This window comes from Acanthisitta chloris, unplaced genomic scaffold (genome assembly GCF_000695815.1).
Source record: "Acanthisitta chloris isolate BGI_N310 unplaced genomic scaffold, ASM69581v1 scaffold14591, whole genome shotgun sequence".
NCBI lineage: Eukaryota > Metazoa > Chordata > Aves > Passeriformes > Acanthisittidae > Acanthisitta > Acanthisitta chloris.
Window position 1 is genome coordinate 38,149 of NW_008654467.1, and position 11,931 is coordinate 50,079.

At 43.7% G+C, this 11,931-nt stretch overlaps 1 protein-coding gene across 1 annotated transcript in view; it reads left to right on the forward strand.

Moving 5' to 3' along the window:
* TTYH3 (tweety family member 3) overlaps positions 1-11,931 on the forward strand; it is a gene marked incomplete at its 5' end in the record, with an annotated part of 33,266 nt that overhangs the window by 123 nt on the left and 21,212 nt on the right. Inside the window, 5 exons of the mRNA XM_009083540.1 lie at positions 7-40; positions 7,261-7,372; positions 7,993-8,213; positions 8,992-9,087; positions 11,623-11,695. Of these exons, the coding sequence (XP_009081788.1) occupies positions 7-40; positions 7,261-7,372; positions 7,993-8,213; positions 8,992-9,087; positions 11,623-11,695 (536 nt within the window). The remainder of the gene's footprint in view (positions 1-6; positions 41-7,260; positions 7,373-7,992; positions 8,214-8,991; positions 9,088-11,622; positions 11,696-11,931) is intronic.

The following is an 11,931-nucleotide window of genomic DNA, read 5'->3' on the forward strand; positions in this document are numbered from 1 at the left end:
GTACAGCTTGGTGTGTCATCATTGCAACCCTGGTGTGCAGGTATGGCCATGCCTCTGGGGGGGCTTCCCTGTTCTTTGGGGTGCAGGATCCTGTGGGTGCATCTTCATGCTTGAAATGCTCTGTCTGCAGTTAGGGAATGCTGGTAATAATCCCTGTTTTCATTTGGTGTATGTGTGTTTTAAATATCTAATATATTTCCTTCCCTTCTACCACTTGCTGAACTGCCTAATGGTTTGAGCAATGTGAAAAGGAATAGCTAATGTCCTGCTCTTTGATACTTTTCAAGTGATAAATCAAGGACACTCCGTCCTTGGGAGCTTATCACTTAAATAGGAGGGGTACAGCTGAAATATTTATCAGGTCTAAACGCAAATTTCTTAGAATCTGGTGTCCAAAAAGAATGACTGTGTGGGAGAGTAGATTAGGAAGAAAGAGACACAGATGATTCTTTTGGCTTTGGAAGGATTGGTATTCGACTGGAGGGAACATTCAGATTTTGCAGCCTGTGTAAGACACTGCTGCATTTCATTATCTGTATTAATGTGCCATATCCAAGGGCTGCTACTAATGGTGCTGGGGTCAGATATGTTTCCTGTTATGACTTAGTAACAGAAGTTTTTGGAGGTGAGATGAAAAGAACCGTTGCTGTAAAACAAGAAAAACTAAGTCATTAGTGGAGAACACACAGAAGTTAGAAGAAGAGAATTTGCATTTTGTTTGTTTTCTAGGATGTTTTTGGTTTGGGTTTTGGTTTTGGTATTTCTTTACACAGATGAGGATCCCATTTCCTAGAAAGTGAATGATGGCACATCTGAAAGCAGGGACAGGTTTGCAGACTTCTGGAAGGAGCCTTGGACTTTGTTTGGACGTGGGCAGAATGAGTACTCTGAGCTCTGGAGATGTGTCCTGAGACTGAACACTGCATTTCTTACTAATTCCAAATATCATCTACTCTTGCCCAAGACTCCAGGTGGTCTTAGTTTCTCTCTGGAAATAGTCCCCTAGTCAGGAGAAAATGAGACAGTTGCATTTGGCAATGCCTTGTGGTTCACTTTTTGTATTAGCCTGCTGATAGGTTGTGGATCTGCTGTATGATGTGTTTGGAGGGAGAGTGTTCTTGAAGGCCAAGCCTAGCTGTTCAACAGCTAAATTGTGCTACTAATGCATTTGTGTGTTTGCTCTTTCGAGGCACATACTTAAGAGAATAGCAAACCCTTGAAGTACTGGAACAAACACTTCAGAGCAGACAATATGTGGTGAGTTCAGCAGCTGGAGATGGATTGTCTGTAGAAGCAGGAGCTCAGGGCTGAGGAGGAGAGCTTGTGTACCAGCCAGTATTGCCATGTTTGCAGGGAGCTGTTCCATGCTTTGCTGACTGCAAATAAGTGCCTGGAATGGAAAGGCAAACCACAGAACAATTTGCAAAGAAGAATTCTCAGCCTCATTCACCCTTCTTTTAGTGATCATAAGAGCTTCAGCTGCATCCATTCCAATCCACTGAGAGAGCTGTGGTCCTAACCCTTTCTTACAGGAGCTCTAGCTGATGCTATTTATAGTTGTGCTGCTGCTACAGGCCCTTGTTAGCTATTGTTATGCAGCATATGTGTCCCAGACAGCTGCTGCAGAGTGTGGTAGTTGTGTTTGGTTTTAATTGTAGAAAGGGTGAGAAGGAGGTATTCTGCACTTCTCCCAGAGCATCTGTGAGACAGTTTAAAATTGTGAGGTCAGCATATAAATTCTGGCAAACTTGATGCAATTCCCAGATCAATTCCACAAGCTGGAAAACTGCTTAGGCTTCCTCAAAATCTGAACCACTGCTTCTCAGCCTTGTTGTATCTTTCGTTTCTGCAAGTATTAAATGCATAAGTATCCTTAAAACTAAGGTTCTCTCTGAATCTACAGCAATATTGGATGAATATTTGTCTTGACTTTTTAAATTAAGTTTTAAATTTCCTCTCTGAAGTTGCACACTTGGGTAATAGCAGGTTGCTGCCATATGGTGAATGAAGGTGTTATTCAAGTGCTGCTGCTCTCCTGCAGAGCCCAGGTCAGTTTTCTGCCCCTCTGACAGCAGCTGGATGCCACAGTGCCCTCGAACCAGTGCACTCTGTGTGGCTGGGAATGCAGATAAGTCTTCTGACAAGCAGAGACTCTAATCTGTGCTAGCAGGAAGTCCCAGTTAGATACCAACAGTTAAAGGTTAGTCCACTGGATAGATCCTATCCTAGCTGTGTGTTACGCATAACACAAGTGCCAAACCAGCAGCTGCTGTAATGGGGCATAAGGCTGTTCTGAATGTCTGCCTGACAGGAGCCTGACCTGGGAGGCAGTGTGTGGCACCATGTGCAAGGGGAGAGGAGTAGGTTCCAACCAGCAGCTGGTCTGGTCTGTCTCAGTGCTTTGAAGTGGACTATTGTTTTCCTAGCATGCTTATCGAGGTAGTACTTAATCCCAGGGGGCTGTTAGCAGTCTGGGTGCTGCTGTGTGCTCTGGATCACTGTTCCCTAATGACTTGCTATTTCTGGCTGTGCAAGAGGAGAATGCTGAGCCAGCAGGAAGGCATAACTGGTTAACAGGATCTCTCCAACAAAATGTCTCTAATGAGTCTTCCCAGTTACTCTAGCCAGAAAGCTGCAGGAATGATTAGCCTAGATTATTTCTTGAATACTTAGTTCATTTCTAGTCCTTACTGATTTTGATTGGTTTCTGTGTATGGGGAGTTGTCTTGTAAATCACCTCAGTCACCCGTTAGGTGACCTTAACTCTCCCAGAAGGGAGCTCAGCTTCAAAGGTAGGTAGGAAGCTTTGTGGAGAGGATACCTGAAAGAAATGGGTACAAATAAATGGTGAAAACTTGCTTTCTCAAGTGCCAGTAATAGCACTTCCCCTTGGTGCGAAAGTGCAAGGTGGTAATTAGACAGACAAATTAACATTCCTCCTGAGAACATGAAGTCTAAAAAGGGCTGCTCTTATGAAGTTCCTGTAATTAAAGATGACTTGGTGTAGTTAGATTATTCATTTCTAAGGATGTGATGTGAATGGCTAGTGCTCATCCTTTCAGATTGGAGACTGGGTACCCAGAGGGGTTTGCAGTGTGAGTGTGTGGGTATTACAGCAGTAGGATCTCATCACCAGAAGGCATGTGTATGCTCTCTGTATCACATTAATGCTCTGCTACTCATGTATACCTTGTGTAAATCCAGAAAACATGTTTTTGCAGCTCACATTGCAAACAAATTCAGAAGTTCACTTGATTAGTCTTTTCTACTTCTTTACCAAGGGGTGTCCAAAGCCCACAAGACTCTTGCTTACAAGCAAGAAGAAAGCTGCTCTCCAGGCTTGAATTTCTTGAGTCTTGCTGAAAGTGATCCTGAAGTTTGTGTACACAACCTGCAGTACTTTAAATCACACTGTTGTATCTGTAGGAAAACACAGAAATCTTTGCATGCTGCTCTTGTGTCTCATATTGTACAACTCTTGGAAGAGCAGGTGTGTACTGTCTCTCTAGTGTGTTTCTGTGGGTGTGCAGTGGTGATGACAGCATTAAGCTCACAAGTGCAATGTTTTCTTGACTTAACATGAGTGAGTTTCCTAAAACTTAGCAAAATGACTAAGTAGCCAGGTGTTTTTTTAAGTGAAGTATTGAACAGCAGGAGCAACTTTTAAAATGGCCTGTTAGACCTTGATAGATTGATTTTTATTTTTTTTTAAAGATTTTCATTCACAAAGATGAGTGAGAAGAAAAGCAAGGGAGAGATGGGGGTAGTGGAAGTGATGGGAGACTGACAAAGGTAGGTTTAGGAGGAGGAGTTGAGAATGGGACAGTATGGATTTGGAAGGAGAGAGATGTGTGCTAGGCCAGGGGAGTGAGACAGCAGCAAAAATAGCAGAAGTGGAGATGACTTTCCTATCGAAGCATAGAAAATGCGTTGGAGTATCTTCCAGAGGGTGCTAGGGTGGAAAAGAGCTGTGTCATTCAGGAATGCTGTTCTTGTGTCCAGGCTGCAGACAGAAATACAGACTTCCCCACTGGGTGATGATTTTGTCATCCTGTGCTGGGAGATGGATTTAGGCTCCTGTGCCTCCCGGGGTTCGTGCAAGAAGAGTCATGTGGTTTGTTCTGACCTCGAGGACTTATGCTGTTGGGTTAAGATGAGTTGATCTATTTTTATTTTAAAAGAATGCACTCAAATAGAAGAAGCTGCTCTGTTTCCCTTTAATCATATAAAAGGTAGTTAAAAACTAGTGTAAATCCTTAAATCTGCTTTAGACAATAGCAACTCATATCAGCGTGTGTGGGCAGGGATTTGAAACAACTGTTGGATTTAGATGAAGCCAAATGCAAACAGAAAACTAAGCAGCAGCAGTTCCCCTGCTGCTTGCCCTTCAGCTCTGCCCCCTCCTCTGTCACTGCGTGGGTCCAGGCAGCTGCCCCCAGCCTGGGCTTCTGGGATTCAGGGATGGTTTCTTTCCATCTCCAGCATGATAGAAGGGAGAACTGCCCCTGAACTCAATGGCTTGCTCTTAGGAGGAGGAATGACTTTGAAAGTGCTAGCACAGGGTGTGAATGCAGAGCTGGCTTTTGCTGGGCAGGAATGGAATAATTAATGCTTTATGCATAGTTTCCAGTGAATGTGTGAGTTGAATGTCTAGAGGAATTTATTCCCTGGATTAAATGGCTTTTATGCCAATTCTTGTTGCTGTAGTGTTTTCTTTCAGTAGTGGCTGTGCCAGGAGGGTTAGGGGCAGTCGAAGCTGTGGTTCATACAGGGCTGCTGGGGCAGTTCTGCCTTGAACAGGGTGATGAATTGCAAGTCAGTTGCCTCTAGTTGCCAGCACTTCATAGCTGGTATCCTTGAGTAAACTGACTAATGTACCTAGCTGTCCTGCATCTTTAAGGAAAAGATATCTGCTGCTACTTCAGACTGCTGTTCCTGAGTCTTTCCCACCAAAACAGTGCTACTGTGCTGGGAATACTGAGAGCCAAGCAACAGGTTTTGGGCACTTACCAAGTCCTGAAAGAATAGGCTTCTCGTAGCTGTAATAGGATGAATAGAAATTGCTCGCTAATTAAAGGGGTCAGATCTGCCTATTCAGTGTCACGAACGTTCAGGAATTTATTTGGTGTCTATAGTAGAAACAACTGTTCAAGCTTCCTGCAGCTCAGGAGGCCGAAAGGGTCTGAATTGGTTTGCTTTAGTAAGACAAGGAGAGATTCAAGCCATGGGTTTGCAATGGCAGCAGTGGGATGCTGAGTTGCCTTATCCTGGGCATAGCTCTGGCTCTGTAATCTCTCTAGTCAGGGGGAGGAGTGGTGGTGTCTTTATCCCCTCCACCCCCTGTGTATCCTAGGCATGTGTTATCAAGCTCTGATAATAACTGCAACCAGGGAGGAATGCAGAGGGCTTCTCTTTCTTTAATTATCAGCATAGTTTGCATTAGGAAAAATGTTTGAGGAATGGTGTTTGTGAAAAAAGAGGCTTATTTCTTGTTTTAACACTAAATATTTAGAGTTCCATACCTTTCTGTATATGATACAGGCTGCCTCCTGTCCCTAGAAGACTTTTCAGCTGAGGTTTTTGTGGGCCAAGTTCTCTATAATTTATGGAGATTCAATTGCTGGAAAAAGCATGAGGCTGACACAGATTTTCAGAGTGGCTCTGCTTCCAGTTCATGATCTTTGCTTCTATTTCTTGCTATGTATGAGAAATAAGTAGAAATGTGACCAGGTGATCTACATTGTTCTGCTCCCTCTTTTGAAATGGATGAGCTTAGGAAAGGAGGGTTGGATGCTCTCTTCCTGCAGGAGAGGAGTGAGAGCAGAAACAGTCGTGTGGACTACAGATAGATGTACATGCCAGAGCAAATCTGTGCAAGGATCTGTTATGTAGACAAAGCCCACTCTGGCCTGCCTGCTTGGGTTCAGCTCCCATCTGGGTGGTGATGGTGGTGAAGAATGCCTAATGTCCTTCAGTGACCCTTCCTGTTAAACAAAGGCACTGTGCTTACTTGTTCTGAAAGTTCTTGTTTGGCTTGCTTCCTTCCTCTTTGATTCCTCCTTCAAACCAGCTTTGTGAGGGCAGTGCTAGAACCCAAGCACAAAGTCGTTGTGAAAGAACTAAATGTTTCATCCAAAACAACTTCAGATTTACAACAAAACCATCACCACCACCTTCCTTTCCTCTACACAAGCACAGCCTTGGTGCCTTGAGAACCTTCGAAGAAAAGATCCTGGGTGCTCTCAAGCTGAATATGACATGAGAACAGAAAGTTTGTATCTTGGTAATGTTTGTTTGCCCTGAGTTTAGTTGTGTCACTCCTTCACAAGTTCTCTCCTCCTCTATTACTAGGAAATATGGGCTTGGGAAGAGGAACTGTGAGTTCCTGCAGTGATATCTTAATAGAAGAGGCATTGCTGACTTGAATGAGACAATCCTCTGGTTGCAACTCATTTACAGGATCTTCCTCCTTTAAGTGAGGCTGAAGTGAATATGGTTTACTTCATAATTGGGGCAGACTGATATGTGTGGACAGTTATGGCAAATCAGCTGATAGGTGGTAATTTGCTAAGCAGCTGGAGTTGAATTGTGTCTGCAAGCCTGAAATTCACTTGCTTGAAAAATAAATAAGCCTTTAGTCCCAGTAAGTTATTAAGCTTCCCTTCCCAGTACTCTGAATCAGTATGACACAAGTGCTTCTAATGGGCAGAGAAATCAAGTTGATGTTTGTAGATATTCCACAAGGGTAGAGGAGAGGGCGTGGAAAATGTATCTAGAGGGAACCACCACCATGGGCAAGCAGTCAAAGCAAGCTCTTTGTGTCCTGCTTTATAAAATGTAAGTAAACCATCTATTTCATGTCCAGAGAAGGCACATGGCTCCTGACAGAGCAGTGGTAGCTCTTGCAGGAGCCACTGGAGAGCTTCTTGGATGGATGGATTTCTGGTTGTCCATGTCTGGATCTGAACACCCAAACAGTTCCCTAACAGATTTTGATTATTTTGCCATAAATGGAATATGCATATTGTGTTCTGCTCTTCATCATACGGATGCTATACAGACAGCTGGTGGCTGTGAAAGTTTACAGGTGGATTTTTTCAGTGGCTGCTGAGAAACACCATTGCCCCTTCGGGAGGTGGTGGCTTCTCTTTCGGTGGGAAGTGCTGGTCTGACTACCCAAGGTGCTGTAGCAGTAAGCCCTGTGTTACACAGCTTGGCTTTTAGCTTCACTCTGTCCTTTCTTGCTTGCTTTCTCCACAGTGCTGGAATTGCTGTTGGATTCTATGGGAATGGAGAGACCAGTGACGGCATCCACCGGGTGACGTACTCGCTGCGCCATGCAAACCGCACCGTGGCTGGTGTCCAGGACCGGGTGAGCACTGGGAGAGGCTCTGGCAAATGGAGAATGTGGGAATGAGCAGACTTGCTCAGTACCTCTCTTCTTGAATCTGACTGTGCCTGTGTCTCTTCCTGTTTTTTGTTAGTATCTGGGCTGAGAGATGTGTTAAAATTTCCATTATTGGCGTGGTGATTTCTTCAGCTCTTCTAAAAATATCAAAGCAAGCACAGCTTGTTAAATGAAGTCTTCTCTTTGCTAGGTTTAAAAACAGCTCCTGATCAGCTTTCTCACACACCCAGAACAGGAGGCAGGCCAAGGCAGACAAATCTCTTAGTAAAATGCAGCATTTTAGTACCATCAGTAGTTCCTGTGCCTGCCTCTAATTTCATGGTCTTATACTGCAGCCCTGATGGCTGCAAAATGTGTACGTGTTAAAGGTTCAGCTATGCTGCCATCATTGGACTAGTTGCAAATAATCTCCTTTGTAGGTGCTTTTAAGTTGCTTTTGGAGAGTAAGCATTCTGAGCCTCTTAAGACAGAGGACTGGTAATCTGGAAGCTGTCCATGACTTGCTGGTAAGAATGAAGTCCCTTTTACTTCCTTGATTTCCTATCTAATTACTTTTTCCCCCTGTTTGCTTTTCCATGGTATAGGTACTAGATACTACAGTGGCCCTGAACCAAACAGTGGAACCAAACTTGCTTGTCCTGGAGGAGATGTTCACAAAGCAGACAGATTACCTGCATGTTGTCCAGAAACTGCAAGGTCTTTTGGATGATCTGCTCAGGCAAACAAGTGAGATCCCCTTTTGGAAGAATGAAGATCTGTCTCTGGAGGAGCTGGCAATTCAGATTGACCTCTATGACTGGTACAGGTGTGTAACATGCTGTAGTGTAGTGGTTGTAGCATCTGTTTTGCAAAAATGATGTGTGTGTTCTGGGTGGCTGAGCCATAGGCTCTATATTGCTCCAGGTGCTCTTGGCACATACAGCTGCTTCATTTCTTAGAGCAAAACTGAATTCAGTTTAAATAAAAAACACAACAGCATTTCTCTTAACTGTATGTACTACCAGCGGAAGAGAAATTTATTTCCAATATGTAGTTTATGTAGTCTGTAGCACTGCCACAGATATAGATAGCTACTGCTGTGTCCTAGTAAGTGCTCTGAAATTGTAGAACACATTAAATAGAGTAGAAAACTGCACTAGTTCTGTAAGTTAACACCACACCCTAACATTCCTTTTCATTAAACATATTGAATAAAATATTGCATCAGCTGTATTTCGCAAAAGAAAACCTCTATCCACACATGTGGAATAAATAACTGAAGCATTTCCTAACAAATGTCTAGGAAGTTCAAGAAGCTGCAATGCCTTTTCTTCCTCTGATGGTGACCAGTTGCATATAACTAGAACAAGACTAGCAGTCTCATTTCTCAACAACTCTATGTGCTGGGCATGTTCTGTAAATGCTTTTACCTGCCTCAACTCCAAACCTCACAAATACCCAGAGCTCTCTGAAGATTAATCATTAGTGGTGGTTTTTACTTGGAGCCAAGGAGGGCTGTTTTCCCCATATGTCGCACTAGCTTCATCATCTGTGCCTTTTATACACCAGTTTTCCTTTGCAAACCATGTGTTTGTTTGCTGCAGGTGGCTGGGATACCTGGGCCTGCTCCTGTTCCATGTCCTGATATGTTTGCTGGTGCTCTTTGGGCTCATTAGAAACTCCAGGGCCATTCTTGTGGGGTAAGTCCTGACCTGGGGACAGGGTACAAGGAAAGCCAACTGAGTGCTAGTGCCTGCTAGTGTGAACCTCTGACTCTTGTCAATTGATGTCAAGGATGTCTGAAACTGAACACCTTAAATTTGCCTCTTAGAGTAGAGAGAATTTGTAGTGTGTGGGTAGGGTTAGAGTTACATACAAGACATGTTCACAGGAAGGTCCTTGAGCTATAAAATGCAATGGTAATGTGTTCATTGCTTTATAATCAAATATGAGGAGCTCATCTGGTCAGTCTGCTTTCCACTGGGTGGCATTGGTAGTCTCCATTTGCTGGGAGGTACTAATATGAACATCCTTCCTTAAAATTACAGGCTTAAAAGATCTTCCTTTGATTCTCTACAGTTGTGAAGGTATTTGTTGTTTGCTTATAAGCATCACATGTGTCTACACAACCTGGTACACAGGTTTCATGTTTCATGGTCTGCTCTTGTTTACCTTTGGCTGCAACACCTGAAGAAATGTTAAACTGAGAACCAGCGATGGTTTGTACAGTTATGAGGAGGAGTCTTGTTGCCATGGCACTGCAATATTAATGCATCTCTATTTCTGAAATGCACTCCAAATGCCCCATTACAGGAAAAAAACTATTCCTCTCCCTATCTTGTAGCTTGGTTTAGCTTGGCATATTTGGCAAAGATACTGGTATCATAAACATAGTGACAGTTTGACAACTGACATGGCCAAGAGTTTATCCTGGTTCGTGGTGATGCCATTAATAATTGGAATGTGTATTCAGATTTATTATTTGCCACATGATTTCCTACCTGGCAGGTTATACAGGGAAAAGTCCAAATGTATGCACAGATGGCAAACCCAGGGTTTAAATTAGAATCTCATTCCCTGTTAGCCAGAAGTTCATATTAAGGCATTCCCCAAAGGGAGCACATGGCATAAAGAAGCAAGTGTGTCGCAGCCAAGCAAGATGGTGCAATGCCAGTTTTAGATCTTTTAGCCAAGCAATCAGTTACTGACCCAGTCATCTTCATTTAAAGTAAAACAACAAATGTGTCTTATTGATTAACGTGCTCAACTGGAGGCACCAAGCTGTGTTGTCCTTATGTCATAAAACCACAGAACCTTGCTGATCCATGGCTGATAATTCTTGTATCCATTTGGAAAAGGCATAATGAAGTCTTCAGTGTCTTACTGCAGAGAGCAGCGCAGATGTCAGTCTGGTGAAGCTCTGTTACTTCTGCAAGATGATCCATTCACAGAATAGGGATTACTCAGAATTAAAATAAGTTGGTAAACTGAGGGATAGAGATTTTATTTTTTTTTAAATGGAGACCCATGGGTTTATTTTTTCAAAGCTCTTGCATTCAGGGAGACAAATATAGCAGAAAAGATATGTCCCTTCATCACGGAGATGCTTGCACTAGGTTTGAATAAAGGATATATCCTGACTGTGAACAGGTTCTTGTTTTGTTCAGGGGGTGAGTGGGAAGGAATCTACTTGTGCTTCAAAGCCTGAGGGAGAAAAAAGCATCCCTAAGAGAGCAAGCCAGTGTCCTTTTACTTTGAAGATAGACACAAATAAAATGAAACTGCTTATTAGTCTGCATCCCTGTACCTGAGGGAGTTGAGGAGAGCTATTGCCTAAATATCTCCACCACTCATCCTGACAGCAAGGGTGAGGAGCTAATGTGGTGGTTGGGGAAGTGCAAAAGCCTTTTCCAGTAGTGTGTGGTAGCTGAATGTCACTGAGACCACTGCTCTGTCATCCCTCTCTGCCTCGTGTCTGCCTGACAGCAGACACTTCCCACTATTTCTGTCAGTAATGAGGTCCAGCTGTCAGAGCAAGACTTTCAATCTGTGCAGAGATGGACTTGCATGGCAGTGGTAAGCACCTAAACTGTTGCTCCAGACTGTTTGCCTGCAGGTGACTGTCTCTCTTCTGGAGCCATGTGGGATGCTTAGGTGCTGTTCAGGTGCATCAGCTTGGAACCAAAGTCCTAACAGGGGCTGAGTGTTCCCTCCCACCATCTGTAGCTGTGTAGTGCTTAGACCCAACAACCTCATTTATTGTAGACATAGGAGAGATTTGTCCAATTTTGAATCAGTATAGTTTTTTGGGGTTCTTTATATAGCATATTTTTCTTTGAGTATCTTTGGACTTGGAAAGTAAATCCAGAATGAGAACAGTGAAAAGTGTTGGGACTGGAGTCATTCAGCTGCCAATCTGCCTCCCCTACAGCCACCCTTGTGTCTTTGTGCCTTTGGCTTCCCTGCTAGGAGCAGAGTAATACTTTGCTTCCATCCTCTTCTCCCTTCCACTGCAGGCCCAGGGCCAGGTGATGTGGGAACCAACAGCTGCTCATGAGTTTCTCTGTTTGCCATTGTCCATGGCATTTAAAGTAGGATTGTTTATCTGAAGATACAGTCAGTGGTTGATAATTTCTTGGATTTGGTAATTGCTTTGGACTCCAAATAAAACATTTTGTGAAAGGAACTGCTTGAAATCAGAGCTGCTACATCTGCCATCTGTCTGTCTCCCACAGGGTGTGCTTGCTTGGGGTGTTTGCCCTGATTGTCAGCTGGGGATCCCTGGGCCTGGAGTTGGCTGTCGCTGTGGTAAGTGGCTCTCATCCAAGTCCCTTTCACCCTTTGCTGCAGGTTTAGCAGACATGAGATTAATGTTATGCTGTGCCTGGTTTATAGCACATCCTGTTCTAAGTAACTGTCCTAGCAATTTCCATCTAGGAAAAGTACAGAGCTGCTTCTTCCTTCGTGGTGTGGTGTGGTAGCTCCATACTGCAGCACTGCTGTGGCTGGGTAAAGCAGTGCTCATGGGAATGGTGATATGAGAC